Source organism: Callorhinus ursinus, unplaced genomic scaffold (genome assembly GCF_003265705.2).
Source record: "Callorhinus ursinus isolate GAN/ISIS: 27379988/994484 unplaced genomic scaffold, GSC_fseal_2.0 scaffold4, whole genome shotgun sequence".
NCBI lineage: Eukaryota > Metazoa > Chordata > Mammalia > Carnivora > Otariidae > Callorhinus > Callorhinus ursinus.
This window is the reverse complement of record NW_027397066.1, coordinates 33083850-33110211: the sequence shown is the minus strand read 5'-3', so window position 1 is coordinate 33110211 and position 26362 is coordinate 33083850. Positions and strand designations below refer to the sequence as shown.

The window sequence follows — 26362 nt, the reverse complement described above, 5'->3', positions numbered from 1 at the left end:
TTCTGTAATGTTTTGACATTTTCTTCCAAAAGTAATTCATTAGTATTCTGTTTTACTGGAAAAGAGAAATGGAAAGGTGATTTGGCACTTTCTCCCTTGAAAGCAAATTCCTTTCTTTGGGCTTTCCCTGAGTAATAATGAACAGCCTCTCTATGTATATAACAGAAGTTTTAGAGTGGCGCCTTGCCACTTGATTGTTAAAATGTAAATATGGTTGATGAAAACTCTAAACATGTCCACACCTTTAACTCAGTCATCCCAGCCCCAGGAATTCTCCTAAGAAATAAATTCAAAACAAAGGAAAATACTTCTGTATGTCAATATTAATCACAACAAAGAGAAGATCGTTTGGCCTCATTTCAGCACTTACTCAACTTACCATCTTGGTGCTTGGAGCCCCGTTAGAAGAGTTCTGGATTAATGGCTCTCAAATGCTCACCCATAGAACAGCTGCCTCGAAGTCACCTGGGGGAAAGGGTTTGTACTGATTATCACAGAGATTCCTGCACCAAACCCCAGGGCTGCTATATGATACATGAGAAGTGCTAGTTTTTAAAAATTCCCTAAGTGGTTTTGATGTCCAGCCAAGTTTAAGAATTACGATTCCGGGCCAGAACCAAACAAATCAAATCATCTCTGAACAACTGTCCACATCCAGGGAACAGTACATCTTCTTACACAAAGCACCAAGAGGTTGCTTGGGGCTTCAAGCAGCTGCTTGAGTCAAATGACTAAAGAGCCACGTAGGAGGAGACTTAGTTTCTGGTGCTTGTCCACCTGCCTCCATTCACCCTCTCCATCTTGGACACCCTCCTTCTTGCACTGCCCCCCCCAGCACCCATTACTGTCCTGCTGGCTCCTGTCATGCCCCACTTTGGCACCCTAGCCTGACTTGGGCTCACCCCTTTGCATACACAAAGCCCCAAACTTTCCTCCCTTCTGTTATTAGTGGGGCTCTAGAAGGGAAACAATATTACTATTTGACCAAGGTAATTGCACACATATTTGAGAAATCCCTGTATAATGAACATATTGGCCATATTTGCATTTTTTCAAAAGGGTGCTTTCTATCCCCCCCCCCCGCCAAAATCTCTTGTCTGGAGAGTGGAACAGGAAAGCAGGACACTTTTCAATCTTGGGTCACCTGAGACCCAAGCATCTAGAAACCAGATCGGCACTTTGGGCACTCCTTGTCAACATGGTCAGTGAATAGAAATGGATTTTTGGTTATGTCTTGCTGGCACTAAAATTGAAATACTATAAAATTAAATAATTTAATTTAAGCTGGCCAGGGAAGAAGAGTCACCCTCTACCTCTGCCTCTAATGCCAAAAACACCCCTAAAATTCCACCCAAAGCATTCAGAGAGCAACATCAGCCCCAGATGCCCACAAATAACACAGAAGTCACTCAAAGCGTTGTCTCCTAAGTCAGACAATCAGATATGGAAAGGCTTAAAAAGTCCATTTCTAATCTTGTTTTCCTTTTCTCATATATATATTATTGCTATAAAATAGCTAACACTGTGCCTATTCCATACTTGGTGTTCAAAAAATATTAATGTCCAGCCTTCACCCATTAGCCCCGTTTTTCCTTTGAAAGGAACACTGGCATTAAAAGAGCTGCTTACAAATATCTTGTTCCCAGCCAGGGACCATATCATCTTCACTCTCATGTCCCCACCAAGTTCTTAATAACAACCATAATAGCTACATTTCTTGACAGTTTATTTTGTGCCAGGCACTAGGCTAAATGCTTTACATATTTTTATCTCATTTTTATCCTTACAGAGAATTATACCTAACTCTCTGACATAGGTATTTTCAGTTATTAGAGCTACTTTACAGATACTTGTTTTTAATCTGAGGATTGAAGAATGTGTGTCCGAGGTTCCCACAGCTCGGAAGCAAAAGCACCAGATTCAACACAAGGTAATCTGGCTCCAAAGTCTGGATTCTTGTTCACCATACTGTATTTTTGTTATTAGATGGATGCAAACTGTTCACAGTTCAGAAAAAAAAAAATGCTCTGAATCACTGGGGGAAAAGTACCAGCTAATACATAACATCTCATTCAGATATGCAAAGGAAGCAATACAGATTTCATGGAATGTTCGGACTGGTTTTTGAAGACTAGAGGCTCACTCGGTCAACCGGCTCATCTTCCCAAGAGGAAGACCACTTTAATACTGGATGATGGACATGGAAGAACTAGAAATGGAGTCTTACAGGAACCCTCAGGCACAGATGCATAAAGTAGCACCAACACGAAGAGGCCGGGACCTCTGGCTCCCTGTCACTTGGAATTCTGGGAGAGCTGAGAAGAGGAGCCTGATTGCCTAAGAAGACCAGAACACTACTGAAAGGCATCTGTTCTGCTCAGCAGCCTCTCAGGGTCCTCTGTAACCTGTCTATAACCCAAATTTTCCAAGCTTGTTTCCTGACAATGTGTAAAACAAACTTTCTTCTTTTGGGGGGCCGGTCTCCTCCACTGGACTGCTCATCTCATCAGTCCCAGCTTTGTGTCTTTGCCTACACAGTGCGAATTAACCTCCCCTTTCTCCACCGACTCAAATCTCACGTCTTTCCAAGGCCATGACTTCCAGACCCACTTTAGCTTACCCTCAAACCCCCTTCTTGGAACTCCTGTAACTTACAGCCCACATCACCCCAGTATTCACACAATTCCCATCTTGCACTGCTTTCTGAATTTTACTTCTCACCATGACTACTAGATTATAAATTCCTTCGGGTAGAGGATTCCTTACATTTCTCTTATATCCTCCACAGCACCAGCTTGGAATCATTAAGTGATTATTGACTATTTATTGCTTGCCTGAATATTTCAATGGCAGCTTTAATTTAGGGAAGCACTTAAAACTAGTGATTTCCCAATGGCTTTATTTAGGTACAACCCAAGCTATTGATGGTACTTCACAGCATGTCTCCAAACCAAACCACCTCAAAAACTAAATTTAATTTAATTCAATTTAAAAATAGATACTTATGCATCACATGCCACTTGTGGAAAGAGGACTTGAGCACTGGCAATAGGCGCAACAAACAAGCTAGGAATTCCAGATCCAAATCCTTATCATCAGAATTTTGGTTGGTTTCTTTTATGATTTAGAAAATTTTAAAACTCTTATTTGTACAGGAACGCCTGGGTGGCTCAGTCATTAAGCGTCTGCCTTCGGCTCAGGTCATGATCTCAGGGTCCTGGGATAGAGCCTCACGTCAGGCTCCCTGCTCAACAGGGAGTCTGCTTCTCCCTCTGCCTGCCGCTCCTCCTGTTCATGTTCTCTCCCTCTCTCTCTCTCTGACAAATAAATAAATAAATAAATCTTTAAAAAAAATTCATTTGTACAACTGAGAGGATCTTTATATTTACTTGTCAAACACAGGGTGATACTTAAACTACCCAAATATTTGAACTCGGTCATAGTCAGTCACAAGCATTTGAATTCTCTAGGAGAATATCTGAAAAAACAAAAGCCAACTATTATAACCTGTAACGTTTCAAAAGCTATATGCATCTTGTCAGGATGGTGGGGGGAGTTGGACACCAGAGCAACTCCCCTTTCCCCCATAAAATGGTTTCATACTTTACAACAGGTAGAGCAAGATCATTACTGTGTTTAGCCTAGAGTAAAAGCTACATAAACTGGAGAGATTTCTTTTGACACTGAGGAAATATTTTTAAAGAAGTAAAAGTCTTACCTGTTGTAGAATGCCGAAGAAATTTCTTGACACCAAAATGACTGACTCTGGAAGTTAATCTGTTCAGTGCAGGTAAGTAAAAGCAAAAGCTACCCGAGCCCTTTCACTCTTAGGATTTCCTTCTGGGATCAACGATTCCTTCCTCCCCAAGAATATAACTGATTCACATTGGAAGAACCAAAAATATAAGAGGCGAGCTGGTAGAGAATCCAACCCAAGATGGTTGGGTGTAGTGTGCGTAGTGACTGAGGTGGCAGGAACAATCGGAATGTGACGATAGAGATTAGCAAGTTCCTGTGCATAAGTCAATTTCCTGTAGCTGGCTTCTCTGAAGAGGGGATTTCATTTGTGTGGGTTTACCCCTGTGTGTGTGTGTGCACGTGCATTTCTCTCCATGACAATATGAAAACTTCCCCAGATAAGAAGCTTCTCCATTTCCCACCAACGAAGGAAGGAAGGAAGGAAGGAAGGAAGGAAGGAAGGAAGGAAGGAAGAAAGAAAGAAAGAAAGAAAGAAAGAAAGAAAGAAAGAAAGAAAGAAAGAAAGAAAGAAAGAAGAAAGAGAAAGAAAGAAAGAAAGAAAGGTCCACTCCTCTAACTGGTCTTAGTTAATTTAAGCTTGGGGGAAAAAAAGCACCTTAGAACATACAGGTCAGCTTGGTGAACATACTAACCATGGAGGGAAAACAGTAGGTGGGCGGTTTGTTTTCCTTTGATTTATTAATAACTATCAAATAATAATTTAGAAAGAACTGACTCAGCCGGAGTGAGAGCTCAAGCTGCCCCACCATAAAATCACCCTTTTTTGGACCAGCACCTGTGTTATGGAGGTAGGTGACTGAGTTGTTTTCAGACTCCTCACAGTTTCATTATTTGCCTCCAAACACAAATTTACTTTTTTTTTTCCTTCTGTGCAGTCCAGGTGTAGAGACCATCTGCATCTAAGTTATGGTGAAGATGCCTAGACCAACAAGTTTAACTTTCATGACATGCTCACAATCCCCCACGCCTCCAGTCCCTGAATAATCACAACTGCTACTGCCCAGGGTGAAATCTTTGTCAAAATATCTAGGTGCCATAGAGATAAAGTAAACTCCATTCAAGTCAACAAACATCTATAGAGCCCCTACTATGTGTAAGATTCAGTGCGGGGTGCTGGAGCAGGTTGGGAACACAAAGAGGAACAAGATGGAATCTCGCACTCAGAATGGTTAAAATCAAGTGAAGGAGAAGGACCAGCACGTAAAGGAAATGCTCCGAATCAGGACTTATTTACAGATTTCCCTTGAAAAATCCTGGGACACAGGAGTCAGGTGAAAGGAAAGTGTGTGCAACCATTTTACCAGTGAAAATAGCCACTGAGCCTTGACATGGATTCTCTCATAATGTTCCAGGGAGACTCACTGGCTTCCAGAAGGCCCCACAGGCCAGTAGCATCATTTGAGGGCCATCGTCATCACTGTAGACTCAGAATCCTGTTATGCGCCTGACACTGTGTACTGAAGAAAAGCACAAAGACCAAGACAGATAGATTTCCTGTCCTCACAGCACCTATGTCCTAGTTGGGTGGGGGGTGGGGAGGGCAAACAAAACCATTCAAATAAATACACTAATTACAAATTGTAGCAATTATTACAAAGGAAACACAGAAGAAGCTGAGCTAGGCAGCAAGACAATATCTATGTCCTAGAGGTGGTCCAGGAGGGCCTCTTTAAGAAGCTAATATTTAAGCTGAGACTGCAGCCGTGATTCTCAGCCCTGGCTGAAAATTACAAGCATCTGGGAAGCTTAAAAAAAAAATGCCAGTAGCTAGGCTCCACCCCTAGAGATTCTATTTTAATTTGTCTGCGTGGGAGCCCGGGTATTAATATATCCTCTCCCCCTCCATCCCGATCATTCTAATGTGCTGCTACGGCTATTGCTCTAATAATGAGAAAGAGAGGCCTGGAGAGGGCAGGAGGAAGGACCGTCCAAGCAGAGGCACCTGTATGTGCAAAGTTCCTGAGGTAGGAAAGTGTTTGCCATGTTCAAGGGAGTAGAGGAGGATTGCTATTGTCTAGAGTGCAGCAGTGGTTGGCATAAAAGGTACAAGATGAGCATTCTCAGGGACAGACACACACTCTCAAAGCCCATAACAGACTCTTACAGGAAGCCAAGTGTCAATTTGTTAACGTGCAGGAAGAACTCAAATCTGCCAGGTGAGATCCTTGAGCTCTCTGATGAGTACGTTATCTCCTTCTAGAAAATTCTCTGTCAGTTTACCATCATGATATTATTAGGTAAGCCAAACACAGGGCTTGTGGATCCTTTAGTTATTTACCTCTGGTTTTGTTCATCGAAAGATTTAGGGCAGCTAGTAAAGACACACACACCTTAGCAAGATCAAACCAATTAAAAATGTGAAATGAAAAGATGACACTGAGAGAAATGAAGACAGAAATTCTAAAACCAGAGGTGAGGTTGATACAGAAAAGATGTGCCATGTGGTTCTAAGCGTTTAAGCCACCATATGAAATGACAAATTCTGCCGCATCAAAAACTGAATGCCTTCCTCAGTAAAAAACTGTATTATTGCTCAGGATGCTGAGACTAGAGAGGAACTTGGCCCCTGGATTCTCATAGAGAGGACATCACGGCTGAAATGAAACACTGTCCTTAGACCAAACCCAACCAGTGAAAAGTTTTGTGCGGTGGTTCCTTGCTTTGTTTCTCAGGGTAGGCTGATTTCATCTCCCAAAAGAGCGGACTGAAAGCAATCCGGGGCGCGAGGAGGGGAGGGTGTGCCGGAAGGTGGTAGTTAATAAGGGGTGCACTATCCCTCATGCTGCTGTGAGGCGCCAATTTAATGCAGAGATGAAGATCAATTTCAGATTTTCTTCAGAAAATGGGGGCTAGAAGAGTTTTCTCATCCAAGCTTCTAAAAAATTGGGGGCAGCAAAGGGTTCAAAATCAGTCATACTTCCAGCAAGAGACCCAGGGGTTTTCTGTGTCCCAGCGTCCCTTGAGACAGCGGGGGGAGCCGGGCAGGGACAGCGGCCTGCGTGGACAGCCCCCTCCACCTGCCATAGAAGGTGAAACAAGACTCTGCCCTTTGAGACACAAAGTTAAGAGGTGCCACAAGCAGGAGGCCTCAGGCCTTGTGCCTTCTCTCCACAAAAGGGCACACGTACTCCCCGGGTCAGGCCAGGTGGGGTGTGTCCAGAGGTCCAAGCATTCCCAGCGCATCCTGGATGGTGCTGGGAAGGGCATTGTGGTGTCCAGCTGCAGACTCCCCTTTGCCTCGTGGCGCTCTGGCTGATCCCTCCTCTTCTGGTGGACTGGCCCGCTGTGTGTGCGTGATTGTTGTTTCTGGTGTTCTCGTGTGGACTCTGGGCTTCCTCCTGCTCCTATCGCCTCTTCCACACCTTTAACCTCCACATACAGTTTAATCCGGGGCGGGGGCGGGAGCGGGTTGGGGACAGCGATCTAAGTTTCTTCCTTTTCTGGAAATCTCTCTTTTTGATTCTCTCCCAATCTCTCTGTCTCTGTCTCTGTCTCTGTCTCGCTTTTGCCCCCTCACTCTGTTAACAGACAGGGGTCATGTTGAGGGGCGGAAGCAAATGACTTAAAATACACGTACACACCACACACACACACACACACACACACACACACACACACACACACCTCTCAGGGACGGGGTGGGAGGGTGCTGTCGTTCTGAAGCCACAGAGTCCGGCCTTGGGACCGAGATGGGGGTAAATCCTGGGGAATTCAAAGTGGCTGGCGGGAAGGAAGCTATGGTTATGGGATACCTATAAGGGAAATGACCCTTGTTATAAGCCACATTCTGGAACCGGCCTCCCATGAGCTCTCACACCAGCATGTTGACACTGCCAGAGCCCCCACCAAATAGCCTTGTGAAGCCCAGTTCCAAGGCCCTCGAGGCCCACGGCCTGGCCTTGCTCACTGGCGTCTCTCAGGCGTTGACTAGTCTGTCACGCAAGAACCATTTGCTGAAGGATAGATTGGTTCTCTCATCTAAGCCTTGCAATAGCTCAATGTGGTAAACATTTTAAAATATGGTTTACAAGCCAAGGAGACCTCAGCTGGTTGAATGAAACTCTATGGCCTATGAAAAGCAGAACAAAGATTTACCCCATCCGGCTGTCCTGGTCCTTCAGGTCATATCTCCCAGCAGGGAGAGCTGGGCCACTGTGGAGGGGGGGGGGGAGCCACCCCCCCCCCCCCCCCCCCCGTGGCCACAAGTCCATTTTCTCTCTTCCTGGTGCCCCTCCTCTGAGATTCCCAGGCAAACGCAATCCAAATGCAAGGCCAAGATTTGCTTTCTCAAAACACCTTTGTTTGAAATGCCCTCTGCTAGGGCAGAAGCACGGTTTATTTTCTCTTTTACAGTCTTAACAAGGACCTCTTTTACTGAAGATTTTTATGTAAATAACAAGACAACCATCTGTGCACCCTGGACTCATGCATAAGTGGTATTCTTGCCCACTGCAAAGGCGCTGTGCCATTTCTTCCAAAGAGAACTCTTAATTAAGACAATGGTATTCATAATGAACAGTAAAATCTTGGGAACTTTGCGATATCAGTCATTTACTAAATTATTTCTCCCCTGGGTCTGTAAGATGCCGCCCCCTTCTTCTTACTAGTAACTTAGTAACTGAAATGATTTTGATTTAGTGGGTAGCTTTTAATGTTTACACAGACCCTCGTCTGTGATATGCCACTTAATAAGATAAAATACTGCAGTGGGTTCTGAAGATGGAAAGTATGTACTAATACCTTGTCTAAATGCTTCGAAACCCAGGACATTAGTCATACTGTAATTATTCTTACCCAGCTCCCCACTGCGTGATAACTGTATTAAGCCAAAACACACATTCCTTCTGATTGAGAGATTTCATGACAACGAAATTTCATGTAAAATGTTAGCCCTTTGTAAGAGAAAGAGCTGAATTCGGATGTACAACACATCAGTGCAAAATACATTCGTGTAAAACGCCCTTTAAAATTCTAAATATGAAGATACCTTAGAAATGCCCCAGGCTTAGACATCAAGTGCACAATTTCTTCCTGACGCGTTTTAAGTCCTTATGACAACAGCCACCCTCCGCAGATAAGAATATCATTTCAGACATCTCCTCGCTTCCCTCTTATTGCCAGAACCGTCATTTCCCCTGCTGCCCTTCTCATCCTGTCTTCCCTCCGACTGTTTTAAGGTAGCACACTGCCTTTTGTTTTAGTGAGCATGAGGTTCTCCGAATTCTTACCTGCCCTTTTTACTCGTGTTTGTTTGCTCAGTATAAATGTGTGACTCTAGCAGACATTGACATCCAGGTTCTTTTTACTATAGAGCCATCATTCATAACAATGCAGGCTCCCCTTGCAGAGGGTGACAGCACCCAAAGGTCAGGCAAGATCTGGCCCTAAAGTTAATGGTGCTTTTCTTTCTTCTACTGTCGGAACAGAGCTCACGTGGTCAGATGACCATCACCCTCCAAAGCGATTGCTCAGGAGCTGGGGCACTTCTCCTATGCTGCAGGCATTTGTCAAAGCACTTCGAGAGCCTTCTTACAATATCCTTCTGAGCCGGTTTAATAAACCACCGAAGAAAACCAGAATCACTACACTCTGTTCACAACATGTTCTGAACTCCATATATAACCTGGCTTGTTGACCCACCTTATTCACTGGATGAAGCTCCAAAGGGCTGTCTCCCAAAATCACATCCACCTGGAAAGGACAAAGATTTGCTATCATTTGAAGAAATGTAAAAGAACGTGCTTCGGGCTCAGAGCAAATCCAGAAGAGGAGCTTGAGACATGATGTCAGAGCAGTGTCTTTGGGCCAAGTGTATTAAACTCCCAGGGGACCCCTGCAAAGGGCACAACATTCACTCTGATGCAGAAATGCTGGTTTGTTTTAAAAAAAGGAAGAAGAAGAAGGCCATCACTGCTTCTTCTCACATTCATATTTTACTCATTGATAGGGATCTTCAGTTTGGGCGCAAACATCACAGGGTAACTGCAACTCAGCACACCTGCTCAGAGCGGGGGTTGCAAACGTTTCAGTTATAAGGCAGAGACCGGTGAGTGTTAACTTGCCATCTCTTCAAAATAACAGATCTCTGGCACAGTTCTGGAGGGAACAGGTTGAAGCCTGTACCCAAAGGCAATCTGAAATTTTGGAGAAAGTGTAAATTTGAATTAAGACAAAGAAAGATTCAAAGCCCATCCCTATTTAATTGCAAGGATGCGGCCCTGATCTTTCCATCTGGAAGATAGGTGTAATACTATCTATCTTGGAAGGATTTTATAAAAAAGCTGTAAAGTCCTTGAAATATAGTAGATGCTCATTACGCGGTGGCTAATACTAGCCACTCCTGTTTTGAACTTTTGCCTTCTGGAGTTTTTTCCTCCACCACTATCCTATCTTTGACTAACAAGTGTTAAATTTCATAATTTGAGAAGCTTTGCCAGTGCCCACTTCTGGCTGGATGAAGTCATACAAGCATGATATGCATATCATGCATAGGATTCTAATGTCATGTGTTCATTGTCTCAACAGTTGAAAAGGATCTAGAACTTTTTAAAAGTAATCTCTAGTCCCACCATGGGCTTGAACCCACAACCCCGAGATCAAGAGCCACATGTTCTACCAACTGAGCCAGCCAGGCATCCCAAAGATCTAGAAATTTTAAAATCAAGTTCCTCTTTTTTTTTTTAAAGATTTTATTTATTTATTTGTCAGAGAGAGAGCATAAGCAGGGGGAGCAGAAGGCAGAGTGAGAAGCAGACTCCCCACTGAGCGTGGGGACTGATGCAGGACTTGATCCCAGGACCCTGGGAACATGACCTGAGTTGAAGGCAGATGCTTAACCGACTGAGCCATCCGGGTGTCCCTAAAATCAAGTTCTTTTTTTATTAACATATAATGTATTATTTGTTTCAGGGGTACAGGTCTGTGATTCATCAGTCTTACACAATTCACAGCGCTCACCATAGCACATACCCTCCCCAATGTCCATCACCCAGCCACCCCATCCCTCCCAACCCCCTCCACTCCAGCAACCCTCAGTTTGTTTCCTGAGATTAAGAGTCTCTTATGGTTTGTCTCCCTCTCTGGTTTCGTCTTGTTTCATTAGAATCAAGTTCTTAATGGCACTTTATTTCTTATGCATAATCAGACAATCACAGAATCTTCAGACATGCCTCCTGAGGTCATCTGTTCATACGCTACAAACACCTTAAGATAAGTGAAATTTGTCCTTTCTCTTCTCATCCCACAAATATTTATTGAACACTTGCTATAATATTTGTTAAGCACCGTGCTAGGCCCTGGAGAGACAGCAGTGAACAATAACAACCACAAAAATAAAACAGCCTGCTCTCTCTCGTGAGTTTGCGTCTCCTGGAGAGATATGCAATGAACATGATAATCTAGTAATAGAGTATGTTACAGTGTGCTAATTGCTAAGAAGAAAAATAAAGCAGAAAAGAGGGATAGAAAGCTTGGGCAAGGTGCATATGCACATATGAAACTCAGGAAAGTCCTCACTGAGAAGAAGAGGGAGTTAAAGTCTGTTAAACGGGGTGCCTGGGTGGCTCAGTTGGTTAAGCGACTGCCTTCAGCTCAGGTCATGATCCTGGAGTCCCTGGATCGAGTCCCGCATCAGGCCCCCTGCTCGGCAGGGAGTCTGCTTCTCCCTCTGACCCTCCCCCCTCTCATGTGCTCTCTCTCTCTCTCTCTCTCTCTCAGTGTCAAATAAATAAATAAAATCTTTAAAAAAAATAAAAAATAAAACACCCAATAGTGATTTTAATGTTCAGTGGTCCTTCACATCAGCATCCCTAGATTTACTGAGCATTTGCCTTCTGCTCCGCGCTGAAAGCCCTGCTTCCTCGTGTGCCCTCCGTGGGACAGGGGAGCTGACTGCCATCTCTGGGAGGCGGCCCTCCCCGACTAGAAGGTGGGGGGGTCTTGTGGGTGCTCCCCTCTCGGCCCCAGTCCTCCACTATGCTTCCTTCTCCACCTCTCTGCCCTTTCTGAGTCTCTTCTCTGAAACCTTGTAAGTCATTTCGTGATGGACTGCTGACCTCTAGGGAGAACTATGACCAAAGCTAAATACCTAGCGGAAAATTCCGGGGTGGTAGGAGCTTGTCAAGACAGTGCCACAAATTTGCCTTGTCCTTCAGCTTGCTATTCTCTGCTCCCATCCTCTTTTTAACCAGCTCATGATAATAACTTAATGATATCAGTCACACTGGCCTACCATTCATTGAGCATTTAACTTGTTCCAGTTAAACACTTTATATGCATTTTTAACTTAATCATCCTAACCAGTATGAGGTAAGTACCATTGTTACCTCCATTTGCAAAGGAAGAGACTGAGGCACAGAAAACTTAAGTATCTGGTTCAATATTGCCCAGGCAATAAATGGCATGACCTGATTCCATAAACCATTTTTTGTGATGGTAGCCTGTGGAATTTTGCCAAACTTCAGTACCCTTCACTAGACGGTACAGCTCTATCACTTCAATGTTAGTTATTAGGAGGGTCTCTCACATCGGGTGAGGGGCCGGGCTGGTACCCAGCCTGTTTGCCTGAATTTCACATGGTTTGTTAAAGAAGATTGATTTTCAAGAGCTGTCATTATTCTCATCCGAAAAACCAGAAATTTTTCCTTTGCCCTCTCCCTATTCCTTGTGCTTTTAAAGAATGGTTCTTTGCTTCTTTTGTCTTTTTCTAAGACGCCTCTCATTTCCTGCTTCTGTGGATAGGCATGAATTTTAGACACATTATTTTTAGATACTATTTTTATTAGCTATTGCCACTACACAAATAGGCCAGAGGAATTTCAGCCACTACTGAATTGTGGTGCTGACAATGTGAAGGACAAGTGTAAAAATGGCTTCACATGCACTCCTGAATAAAGTTCTGGAAGCTGTTACAGACACACACTGATCTATAGAAGAGGCATGGGACTTTCTTCTGAAAATCACACATACTAGAATTGATATGGCTTGTCAGTTCATAATTTGAACAGGTCATTCTCTTAAATGAATAAAATGCATCTTATAGGAACAAATAACGAACACAAGGAATTCGGGATATGTTATGGGTTGAAAATAAAATGGCCAATGGGGTTTTAATTACATATAGCAGCTTAAAAATTTTTTTGCACAAATGCCCAGTTTGTATGTAGATTTCTCACTTTGGATGAATGTAGTTTCATGTTTTTCTTTTTGTTTTAAGATTCCATTCTCTCATTAAGAATGGTTGAGGGGGTCCCTGGGTGGCTCAGTCGGTTAAGTGTCTGCCTTGGGCTCAGATCACGATCCCAAGAGTCCTGGGATCGAGGCCCACGTGGCGGGGGGGGGGGTTCCCTGCTCAGCGGGGAGTCTGCTTCTTCCTCTCCCTCTGAACCTCCCCCTGCTTGTGCGCTCTCTCTCCCTCAAATGAATAAAGAATCTTAAAAAAAAAAAAAAAGGTTGAAAAAAATCACTGGGGACCTCTTTAACCTCATCAGAAAGCAGCATCTTCCTTAAGCTGGCATTTACTTCAGTCAAAAATTTTATATTTGATCTGTTAGCAAATCTGGAGTAATGTGGCCAGAGCTTTGGGAAGCCAGATTCAGATTAACATAGTCCTCCTTCCTTACCAAGTAACTTCTTGTCTTAGAAATAGCCACGGCTCAAATGATAAATGTTGAGTCAACTAAGCAAAAATGTGAATTCCATTCACTTTATTACTGATGCAACATTCATGGAGAGAACCAGATTGAAACATCTGTGTGAAAGTTTGTACTTATTTATAAAGTGCAATTAGGTCCATAGATTAAAAAAAAAAAAATCATGTCATCGAGCTGAGACTTGACACCATTTGGCATTGCTTGTCAGGAAAAATAGTCATGGGCACAATAAAAGAGAGACAGGTGTGGGTAGTAGAGGCAATAACTTTCTTCCGGAAGGTACTGATTTCATTTCTTTGCTACTAGTAGCTCAGTCTGAAGAAGCAGGCAATTTCAGGTCATTATAAATCAAAAAATATTTAATGACAGGGGAAGGTGCTCACAATATGCGGTTCAATGAAAAAAAGCACAATATAAAACTTGAATTTGAATTCAACGTATGATATGCACATATGCAAGTGTTAATTAGAGGTAACCTTTGGGTGATAAGACACAAGTGATTTTTTATGTTTTCCTTTTTCCTTTTCTGTATATCCCAAATTTTCTATAATAAGCATGTATCATTAATGTAAACCAAATAGAAAAATCGTTGTTGTTTTCACCTACATTGAGCAAGTCGACCTAAGTTTTTTCCATAAACCCTTGTCACTGCCTCAGCCTCAATATGTTTTGCCTAATAGCCAGTGATTTTATAGCAGTTGATTCTCAGGACAACTACTGAACCACAGCTGAACCTTGCAAAGTCATCTTCCTCATTACTCAGACTCTACCAGGGTCTTATTTAGATGATTCCAACCAGATGCAAATTCCACTCCCTTGCAGCCTCCAAAAACAAGGGATTCCAGAGGTTTCTGTGCTAAACCTCTTAGAAGTCCTGTCTTAAACTTCCTTTAAAATGCAAATCGTGGCTGGGAAAGCTATCCTAAGCTATCTAGGAGCTTTATCTTTCTCATGGGAAAGATAAAGGACTACTCAGAAATAAAAGAGTGGGGTTTCCGGGAAACTTGTGCAGTGTCTGAGCTCAAAAAGAAAGAGGTAGTGGGAAATGCTTGATGCTTTATTAGAGGAAAACATGTTTGTGACGAGTGCAGTCAACGATTGCAACATTTGGTTTCAAACTAAACCTGTTGCTTTCTTAGTAGTACTATTTCCTAAATTATTATAGCTGTGCAGTTCTTTATGCACTTAGGAGAAAAGGAAGTATTTTTGTAAACATTCTCTTTAATGAGCACTTTCTGTTAAATGATATTGAAAATTATACATAAAATTTCAAGATTAGTCATAAATATCTATTCTTTTTACTTTTTTAACCACATAAACATTTTAAAAAGCAAAACTTCTATTAAAACATTTTCAAAGTAAAAATGTTGAGTTTTCATATGTTTATCAAAAACAAAATGGTTTTTTAAAAAGATGTATTTATTTTAGAGAGAGTGTGCGGGGGGGGGGCTGTTGGGAGGGGGGGTGGGCAGAGTGAGAGGGAGAGAAGCATACTCCCCGCCAAACCAGGCGCCCAACTCAAGACCCTGAGATCACGACCTGAGCCAAAATCAAGAGTCGGTTGCCCAACCGACTGAGCCACCCAGGTGCCCCCAAAACAAAATGGTTTACACTAAAATGTTAACATAATTTCTTCTGGATGATTGGATTATAAGGGATTTTTTTTTCTCCTTTTTTACTTACCTATCTACATGTTTTTTTAAGGTTTTACCATAAGAATATTTACTGATTTTATTATAAGAAGAATCAAATAAATATTATTATAAAAGTGAAAAAAACAGGGCACCTGGGTGGCTCAATCAGTTGAGTGTCTGACTTCAGCTCAAGTCGTGATCTCAGGGTCCTCGGAAGGAGTTTCACGTGGGGCTCTGCACTCAGTGGGGAGTCGGCTTCTCCCTCTCCCTCTGCCCTTCCCACTGCTCACGCACACACTTTCTTTCTCTCTCTCTCTCTCATATAAATAAATAAAGTCTTTTTAAAAAAGACTAAAAATTGTTTTTATAATTGTGAGGAAACCTATCTTTTGGTATATTTTTTCCTATGGTGTTTATTATTTGAAGTATAAAATAAGATTGTTTTGTTCTCTGTAATTCCTTTCTTTTAAATTAATCTTCTACATATAAAATAATGAGGTTTTTTAATGCTTTGGAAGGAAAACATTAAGTTACTAAGTTCTCTTTTAATTTTGAATTTTTGTCCTTCAGATTAATTTACAATTTACAAAATACTTTTATGTATATTATATTTGATCCTCACAATATCACTGTAAAATAGCAAAAACCAGTATTATTATTATTCTCAGCAACCTCATTATATAAATAAGAAAGCTGAAGTTCAGAAAGATTAAGTAATTTACATAAGGCCATGCAGCCAGTGAGAGAACTCTCTAGATCAATTAAATTCTACAGCATTTCCCTACAAGAAAACAAATTACATTTCCCAACTCATTCATAAACACAGTATAAGGTACACATTGGAGAGAAACATGCAAAAAATCAAGAAAATCTGCTATTTTTTAAAAGGATCATAGATTTATTAATATAGAAAAATACAAAACTAAAGTATCTGTACAATAAAATCCTATATATGAAAAAATATATTTATATGTCTAAAAGGATCAAAAATAACAAGATCAAAAACAAACTGAGGGTTCTAGAGGGGACGGGCATGGGGGGATGGGTTAGCCTGGTGATGGGTATTGAAGAGGGCACATTCTGCGTGGAGCACTGGGTGTTATGCACAAACAATGAATCATAGAACACTACATCAAAAACTAATGATGGAATGTATGGTGATTAACATAATAAAAAATTTAAAAAAAAACTAGATCTCTGAATGGTGAAATTAAAGATAAGTTTTTCACTTATTTTTCTTTAATCTTTTGTACTCTGTAAATTTTTAACAGGATGAATTCTATAATCAGAAAAATAAACATTACAAGCTGCTGTTAATAAAGTACTATAAAAGGACACCTGGGTGGCTGCAGGGAGCCCGCTTCTCCTTCTCCCTCTGCCACTCCCCCTGCTTGTGCTCTCTGTCAAATAATAAAAATAAAAAATCTTTATAAAAAAAGTACTATAAACATAGTTTATTCTCTTTAATGGTACTATAATGTAATTGGTTTCACTTCATTTTCTTGGTTTGCTGCAAATGTTTTATTTTAAAAAAAGGCAGATGTGGTTTCAATGTAAAAAAAAAAAAGAAAAAAGTAATGAGAAATCACAGCACTGTATTTTGAGGACTTGGCTCTCTATCGTAGCCCGTTTAGCAATACAGGACTAGTTTTTGAGACTATGACCAAAAAAAACGTTTCTGTGGTTTTGTCTCTACAATGAGTGCCAATGTTAACTGTTAATTTGGATGACTGCCTGCCCCATAGCCATTTCCTCTTCCTTGCTAACAGAACCTGTATTTCCGGATGGCCAGACAGTCCCAAATCAGGGGATGAACCATGATGTCTAGTCCAAGACAGTGAAAGAGAATCTTCTGGTTCCTGGCTTCCCAGCTTCCATGTGGCTCCGGGTAGCCATGTGACCCAGTTCTACTCAATCAAATATTTGGAAAAGTCTTTCTTGAGGGTTCCTGGGAAAGATGTTCCTCACCAGTTAGATCAGGGAGACATGGTCAGAAAGCACCTTCCTTTTCTGCTTTGGGTGTTGCCATAGGAGAATGCTTTGCTCTGGGAGCTACAGCAGCCTTCTTTTTTTTTTTTTTTTAAAGATTTTATTTATTTATTTGAGAGAGAGAGAATGAGAGAGAGGATGAGACAGGGGAGGGTCAGAAGGGTCAGGGCCCCCGGTGCAGGGCTCGATCCCAGGACTCCAGGATCATGACCTGTGCAGAAGGCAGTTGCTTAACCAACTGAGCCACCCAGGCCCTACAGCAGCCATCTTAGGACAAATGAGAAAGCCAAGAAAACTACAGAGACACAGAACCAGAACATTATTGACTCACTCACCACCTCTTAATTTTTATTATGTGAGAAAATTATCTGCCTGCATTATCTAAGCCACAGTTTGTTATTCTAATACTTGCAACTGAATGTCCTGTAACGATAGAGTAACACATAACAAGAATTTGAAGTTAAAGCTATCAACATCTTACAAAATGTAAAAAAAAAAATTTAGCCAATATCCAATCTAAATGGCCACCAGTGTGGGGTGTCATACAGAAAGGGTTAGGTATATAAAATATTGTATGTCAAATATATCTCAATAAAGCTGGAAAATAAAAAGAAATGGTTAGATTACTTTACTGGGATATTACACAGTCATTTTAAAATAATATTTAGGAGGACAGTGTGGCCACATGAGGAGATGCTCATAGTGTAATATTATGTGAAAATAAAAGGAAAAAGAAAAACAACTTGGGATTATAAATGCACTATGATTACAACAATGTTTTCAAAGACTGTGAGGAGACAAACCCAAGCCATTAACAGAACTGTCTTAGGGGGGACAGGATTGACAATAAATTGTTTTTATCCATCCCTCTATTTTCTAAATATTGGACTTCGCAGGTTATAATTTTTACATTAGAAAATATTAAATAAAGTAACTCATGTAGATGGGCAATATAAATCCCTGGAAGAATTAATATCAGATGTAAGACTATAGTTGGCTCCCTACTGGCTGACTCAAACTCCCCACTTTGATTGTCAAAGCCCTTCCTAACATGGCTCCTGCCTACCCTTCTAGCCCCACCTCGCACCACATGTCCCGTTCCAGCCACAGCGAACATTCCTGTGTCCTCTGTGTGTGTTCCTGCCTCTGCCTGACCTTTCCTTGTGTGCAAGATAAGCATTGCTAGTTGTGCCAAGACTGATGGTTGTTCTCCAAAATCCCTTTCCTCAGCAATAGAAAATAATTTTCAACCAAGCACACTGCAGCCCAGGATAACAGCAATATAGCCCAGCCTTCCTTTCGGCTGGATGTAGTCATATGGCTTTGTTCTGGCTACTGCGGTGTGGGCAACCTTCAGGCAACTTCCCAGATTGTCCCTAGTTAGGAACAGGTACTTTCTTCTTTGTCCTTTCCTTCTTAGATGCTCAAGTTTGAACAGCCAACTTGGACCATGAGATGAAAGCCGTGAGCTGAGCTTGGAGGAACAAGCTAGAAGGAGGCTGGGTCCCTGATGCTCGCGTTGCTGCCACACCAGCCCTGGAGCATCTATCTCTGGGTTTGGTCTGCGCAGAACAGAGAGATGGATAACTATCTTGCCCATCCCACTATCGTTTTAGGGTTTTCTGTCATAAACAATTTTTTTAATGATTTCATTTATTTATTTGAGAGACAGAGTGAGAGAGAGCATGAGGGGGAGAAGGTCAGAGGGAGAAGCAGACTCCCCAAGGAGCCGGGCGCCCGATGCGGGACTCGATCCTGGGACTCCAGGATCATGACCAGAGCCAAAGGCAGTCGCCCAACCAACTGAGCCACCCAGGTGGCCCTGTCATACACAATTAAACCGAATGCTAACTGATGTATTAATTTATGAGCTAAGCTAGTAACAAAAATGGCTTTTAGAAGGCGAATGACCACAGTATCAGTGAATTGCTATCCAGAAGAAATGAACAGAAAGTTGGCAGTGTGGGGCTGGCATGCAAAGGAAAACAGAAAGGCTGAAGAAGAGAAAGGGCTAGCAATGTGGTGAGAAGCCAGGACCGCCGATGGCTATTTAGGGAGGAGATGGGGGCTTAAGATTTGACCAAAGAAGTTTTAAGAATAAAGAGGACTAGTATGAAATATTAAGTCACCTATTGCACTCGGCTACAATGTAATTTCCTGATGTTAGCAAATTCTCGGTAAAAATCTAATATAAACGATAGCCTGGCATGAGCAGGTTTTTGGGAAAACTAAGGAGAAAGGGTCAAGGCAGAGTAAAACCACAGCATACGTGAAACACCAAAAGGCTGTACATTCAGGGGAAGCTGAAAACAGAGCTTAAAACAAGCAAATGCTTCCCCAAGTTCCCAGAAAAGTGGGTGGAAATGCTGTATTTCCAAAATGCAACGATTTTTAGAACCAATATTGTACATATATTAGCATGTTTTAATGCTATTTATATATATGTTTTGCATATCATTTTTCTTTATACCAGAAATAGAGTCATGTTAGACATATTCTTTTGCAACTTACTTTTGTTTTGTTTTAACGAATCAATATGCCCAGGACATCTTTCCAAATAAATTAACCTCATTCGATAAGAACAGCATAGTATTCCATCATATGGAAACAGCATAATTAATTTAACTAGTCCATATTGATGTAAACTCACTTTTTTGCTATTACAAACAGTACTAGTGCAAAATACTGTAACACCTGAGTGCAATTGTGCATTAACAATTAAATATTCCTGGAATAAATGACAGTAAGAGACTTTCCAAGGTTTCAGAGTAGATATATTCTTTATTGTAGAAGCTATTACCAAACTCCGTTCCAGAGAAGACTACCACTGCTGTATGAGAGGGCCTGTTGGCCTGTACTCTCCCCACACTAGATGCTATAAATCTTTTTACTTTTTGTCAGCTTTAAAGTGGTCTCAAGCTAAATAATTAGTGCGACTTAACATCTTTTCACATATTTATGGGTCATTTACATTTTTTCTCTGAAATGCATATTTATATCTTGTGCCTGATTTTTTCTATTAAATTGTTTCTCTTTTGGGGACGCCTGGGTGGCTCAGTCGGTTAGGTGTCTGCCTTCGGCTCAGGTCATGATCCCCGGGTCCTGGGATCAAGTCCCGCCTCGGGCTCCCTGCTCAGCAAGGAGCCTGCTTCTCCCTCTGCCTCTCTCTCTCTCACTCTCTCTCTGACAAATAAATAAATGAATAAATGAAAAATAAATAAATGGTTTCTTTTTTCATACTGATTTAGGAAAAAATGTTTATATGTTAAAGATATCAATAATTGGTCTATATATATTTAACAAAAATATCTCTTGGTCAGTCATTTGTCTTTTAATTTTGTCTATGGTGTCTTTTGCCACGCCCAAGATCTTTTTTTTTTTAATTTTTTCTTGTTATGTTAATCACCATATATTACATCATTAGTTTTTGATGCAGTGTTCCATGATTCATTGTTTGTTCATAACACCCAGTGCTCCATGCAGAACGTGCCCTCCTCAATACCCATCACCAGGCTAACCCATCCCCCCACCCCCCACCCTCTAAACCCTCAGTTTGTTTTTCAGAGTCCATCATCTCTCATGGTTCGTCTCCCCCTCTGACATACTCCCCTTTTCTTCCTCTCCTGTTATCTTCTTCTTTTCCTTTTTTCTTAAAATATGTTGCGTTATTTGTTTCAGAAGTACTGATCTGTGATTCAACAGTCTTGCACAATTCACAGCGCTCACCGTAGCACATACCCTCCCCAATGTCTATCACCCAGCCATCCCATCCCTCCCACCCCCAACCACTCCAGTAACACTCAGTTTGTTTCCTGAGATTAAGAATTCCTCATATCAGTGAGGTCATGTGATACATGTCTTTCTCTGATTGACTTATTTCACTCAGCATAACACCCTCCAGTTCCATCCACGTCGTTGCAAATGGCAAGATCTCATTCCTTTTGATGGCTGCATAATACTCCATTGTGTATATATACCACATCTTCTTTATCCATTCATCTGTCGATGGGCATCTTGGCTCTTTCCACAGTTTCACGCCCAAGATCTTAATTTTGGAAATGATTTAGAAAGATTTTACCACTCCAAAATGTAAACAAGATTTTCCTTTATTTTATGATTTATGATTCTACCAAAATGACATGACAATAACATAATAATGAAGAGTACAGACTCTAGCCCCAAACAGCCCGAGTTCAAATCTTAATGATGCTGTATAACCTTGGGAAAATAATTTAACTTCTAAGTGCCTTGGTTTCCTCATAAGACACTTGTGAGGATTAAATGAGTCAGTACCTACCTACTAAGGGCTCAGAACACTCTTTGCAATACGGAAAGTGTCAGTAAACATTAGCTACAATTATTTTGCCATTCCTTGATGACAGAAGTTTCCCAAAGTATTTTAATATCTGAAATAGCCCACAAATAAACACTGCAGAAATGCCGCCAATCCTTATAATGGTCTTTATTTAACCTTTCTGCCACCTGCCTCTATTAGAAAAATGAAACTCAGCAACTGCAGACAGACAGAAAACTGAAGACAGCAAATAAGAAGGGCAAGGCGCCACACAACAAATCAAACAGAAGCACCAGCAAGAAAACTCAACCAGCTCTAAGGAAATAGAAGGACGTAAGGTAGGAATTATGTTTTGACTGTGAGTCTTGCCCTGACGGGTTTCTCCAACAGCAGTTACACAAACCTGTCTCATCTTATCTGCGGCAAATGCACCCTTCACATTCAAGGGAAGCTCATTTCCTACACATTTAATCTATACATTTAGGAAGTCTCAGGGACTACTTCGAGTTCAAACCTTTCCCAAGCTTTGTTTAGCCCCGGGCAACTTTGTGTTGTTATTTAGACAGTCTGATCATTATCCTTGTTAGCATTGTGGCTGGGAGACCAAGGTGGTTCATTGTTTTTACCATGACAAACTGTGCCCATGTTTTTGTTAATAATCACTGGAATCTCCAGAAAGGCACATGTTGCCCACATACTGCTAGTTCATCTTTTAATTCTTGAATCTCTTCCATCTCTGTGGGTACCTTTTTTGTGCCCAAAGCTGAACGGTTTTTTTCTTTTATTTTTCTTAATGAGTCAACAAGAATCTTCTCTATAACATTTATATATCATGAGGAACAGCTCTGGTTTTACTTACCAACTCTTGTTATATTTTTATTTTCTAATTTATTTTTTTCTGATTTTATCTGTTTCATTTGTACTGACACAGACAGGCATCAGAAAGGTAAAGACTGGTTTTTCTTTTGTAGAGGGAGAGGGGGGGAGAGAGCATGTGCATGCACAGGTTGAGGGCAGAGGGGAGGGGCAGAGGGAGAGTGAGAGAGAGAATCGCAAGCAGGCTCCATGCCCAGCACAGAGCCCTGCATGGGGATCCATCTCACAACCCTTAGATCATGACCTGAACCCAAATCAAGAGTCCGTCGCTTAACTGACTGAGCCACCCAGGCGCCGCAAGACTGCTTTTGAATTGTACTCATTTCTGAGCAAGTAATTCATCTCCCTGTTACTTTCTTTGATTTATTCTGTTGTTTCTTTTCTGGTTTCTCAAGTGAAATGTTTGGTCTCTTTCTTTTCAGTCACCCTCATTTCCTAATAAAAGCATTTCGTTGTGGCAATTTTATTTGAATTTCGAAGGACAGAGTGACCCCAGCAGACATCTAGGCTACAAATGATTTATAAAAGTAGAGTTGTTCTCTCAAAAAAGACCTGTGCGCCAGTTGAGGGCAGAGAAAATGGTAGAACGTTAGAACTGGGAGCAGCCTCCAGAAGAGCTAAAGTCCTATGCCCTACAAATGGGGTTTCTGATCACTGGCAATGGGATAATTTGTCTAATACTAAAAAGGTGGATATCGGGGCGCCTGGGTGGCTCAGTCGTTAAGCGTCTGCCTTCGGCTCAGGTCATGATCCCAGGGTCCTGGGATCGAGCCCCGCATGGGGCTCCTGGCTCAGTGGGAAGCCTGCTTCTCCCTCTCCCACTCCCCCTGCTTGTGTTCCCTCTCTGGCCGTGTCTCTCTGTCAAATAAATAAATAAAATATATATTTTTTGAAGTTGGATACCCTCATGCTAAGTCTGTGCTCTCCTTGAGCAAAAAGTCTTAAAAAATCAAAGCAAAGCAACCTCTTTCCCTCCCTTCCTTCCTTCTGCATGACACCAGATCACCTTTTATCCCACAAAGAACCTAGTTAACTTTTTCCTTTCATAATCAACCCATGTCCAAAATACTGTGGAAATGCTGTTTTCAAAGTTGAGCTTCAGCCAGGCACTGCCCCAGGCCTTCTCCTCTCCCCCAGATTGGAAACTGGAGGAGAATTCTGGAAGGCAGAAGAATAAGGCTGGCTGTTGGTGACACCTGCTTTGACTGTGAGTTTTAGATGCAAGCACTGGGAGCTTAAATAATTAAAATTTAACTCAGTGAAAAAAGATACGTCACAATTGTTTGGGCCTTTATTATGGTTCCTGTCCTTCTCATATTTTCTTCCAGTCACCAGAGTGACTTCATCGCCTTAATCCTGCAGTTCTTAACCGAAGTTGGGAGGGACAGGGGTATGTCTATTGGAATCATCTTGGGAGTTTTTTTGTTCAAATTATACACTCTCTGCTCCTAGAATCATAAACAATGATCTAATCAAAGAAGAAGAGAAGAGACAACAAAAGATGAAAAGGAATCTAGGAATCCAGTTTGGAAATAATTAGAAATGAGGACAGATGTTTATCACATTATTAGTGATGAAAACTGATCAGCATGAAATGTCCAACAATAGGGAAATAAATTACATTACAGTAATTCACATTATGGAGTATATTTATAACTATTACAACTAATACTTTTAATAACATGAGAAAAGGTGCGTGGTTTAACTTTCATTGCAAAATGCAGGATACAAAGATATATATAAAATACGATCTCAACTATTTAAATGTTTCATATATATACGCGGCAAAAAGGTTAAGACGGGAAAGTCCCCAAAATGCTAGCAGATTTTTGTTTTGAATGGGATTAATGGAGAGTTCTAGGCCCCTCTCTTCTTGGCTTGCAGATGGCCATCCTCATCCCGCGTCTCTTCATATTGTCTTCTATGCATATCGCTATGCCCAAATTTCCCTTTTTTGTAAGGACAGCAGTGTACTGGGTCAGAGCCCACCCCTATGGCCCCATTTTAACCTAATTACCCCTGTAAAGACTTTGTATCTCCAAATAAGATCACATTCTGAGGTACTGGGGATTAGGTCTGCAACACATGAATTTTGAGGGGATACAACTCAACCCATAATACCCACCCACATCTAACAGATAATCCAAAGCTAAACCTAAATGTCATCAGACAGCCTTCAACTGCTTCTCTGGCCACTGTGGCATGGGGACTATCCCCCAGCATTATCCCTGGGGCAAAGGTAGCAGAGACATCAATCACAGCAGCAATAAGTAAGGTACAAGATGGCACTGTCATCCTCCCAAGGGGGGTTAGCAGCCTTCTCCTGGAGCTTGGCTCCTATTTTCCTGTCTCATTCCTGGCAGCAGGGATAGGCCCAGAGCAAACAATATTCATAATAGCCTGTCCTGGCACTTCGCTTTGGAGGGCTTCGCCAAGGGCAGAAGATGGGCTGAGAGAAGTTGAAGCCCAGTCCTTTAAATATGCAACCCAGAAAGATAGGCTAAACATATCTAAATCTCTCTCCCAAACCTCAGCCTAACTGATAAAGTCATTAAGCTGGACACCACTAAATAAAATATGTCAATCTGCTTTATTGAAATACTAAAGCTGAATTCTCAAATTCCAAAAAATATTTAAATTTCTCAATTGTACACATGTAAAAAACAAATTTTATATCACTTATTTCCTAGTTTCAATCACTTTCTAATACACCAAAGAGGAACTAAAGTAGAAAAGACATCATTAAACAAAATGAGGATACTTTAAATATAGTTGCACTGTCTTCAATGGCTCATGACACATTAACTCAATCATTAAAGTTAATGCATTACTTGATACAGCTATTGAACAGGAAATTATCTCATTTGGCAGCATCTGGGCCAAAAAGATACAGCTGAAAAAAATATATAGAATCAACAATTTCCAATAGAACACAAAAACGGATGAGGTCTGCTGAGCTCATGCATGTATCCTTACCAGAAGTCTACCGAGTTCATTTTCTGTTTCATTTGTAACCTTTTTAAATATATTACCACAATGAACACTTATGTCGGTGTGGTGTGTGCGTTCAGTGAGTAAGTAGGTAAAAAATAAAAAAAATTTAAAAATTTAAAAATTAAGGTTAGGGTGGATTAAAGACTCCAAGTAATCCAGTTATTAAAATTTGGTATAAAAAAAGATGCAGGAGTTCCCTTTAAACCCCAAAGGTATCTGGTTAGTATCCTGAACCTCATCAGAAGTATGAACCAAATGAAAAATACATTAAGCATTAACTATCAGCACTCTCTTGATGAAGTTGTAAAGGATTCACGGGCTAATTTCTGACCTCTAGTGGTAAAGTTGTAATAAAGTCCTCAAATTTATTCTCCATCCTGAATTACTGCTACCATTTGAGAGAGAATCCATCTATAAAGGATTAAAAGGAAGACAGTCAACCACACTTTCAGAGGGCAATGATCTCTCTGACCCTAGGTGGTTCTAGGGTATTAGTGAACTCTTGGCCGACTTCCGTTTAAATGCTGGTTTCAAGCAAGCCTATCCAAGAACACCAGACAAGCAACAGTTCTTCAGCTTGTGTTCAGACTCTTTTCTGTTCCTCTCCCCAACCTCTTCAGAGTCCTAGTGCTTAGGGAAAAGCCCCAGAAAGCAAGCACGGAGAGAAAAGAAAGGTGTGGATAATTGGCACCCATATGAGTGCTAATAAGTGCAGACACAGGACTTAGTCATATATCATAAAGTGTTTTCAGAAACAAAAAGTAATACTGATATACCAAGAGGAATATAAATTCAGACGTTAGAAAGCAATCCTTCCACTATCATTTATAACTGGTAAGACTTAAACCAGACATTACACCACTAAAGAGAAAGATTGCCAATATGATATTCTTTTTGAAATAATAGCAGAAAAATATCAAACTTGGATGGAAAACATCTTTTTCAAGAAAAACGAAACTACTTTTCCTGATGATAATAGGGTCATCATTTGACTGAAGTCTGTTTCTGCTAATATAGGTGTTGAAATTGGAAGTTACAAGCAGCTCTCTAAAGAGATGCTGCGGGTTTCTACATGGGCTCCAAATCACAGCCCTTCCCGTTGTTCCGAATTTTGTCCCTGAGAATCTACATACACATGAAACATTGCCACACACACACACTCCCCA

At 41.2% G+C, this 26362-nt stretch overlaps 1 protein-coding gene across 1 annotated transcript in view; it reads right to left on the bottom strand.

Annotated features, from left to right (window-relative positions):
• Positions 1-412: 412 nt before the first annotated feature.
• The window catches only part of N4BP2 (NEDD4 binding protein 2), a 124196-nt gene continuing 98246 nt past the window's right edge, over positions 413-26362 (bottom strand). Inside the window, exons 18-19 of the mRNA XM_025887085.2 lie at positions 9400-9450; positions 413-465 (exon numbers count right to left, since the gene is read on the bottom strand). Of these exons, the coding sequence (XP_025742870.1) occupies positions 9441-9450 (10 nt within the window). The 3' untranslated portion in view covers positions 413-465; positions 9400-9440. The remainder of the gene's footprint in view (positions 466-9399; positions 9451-26362) is intronic.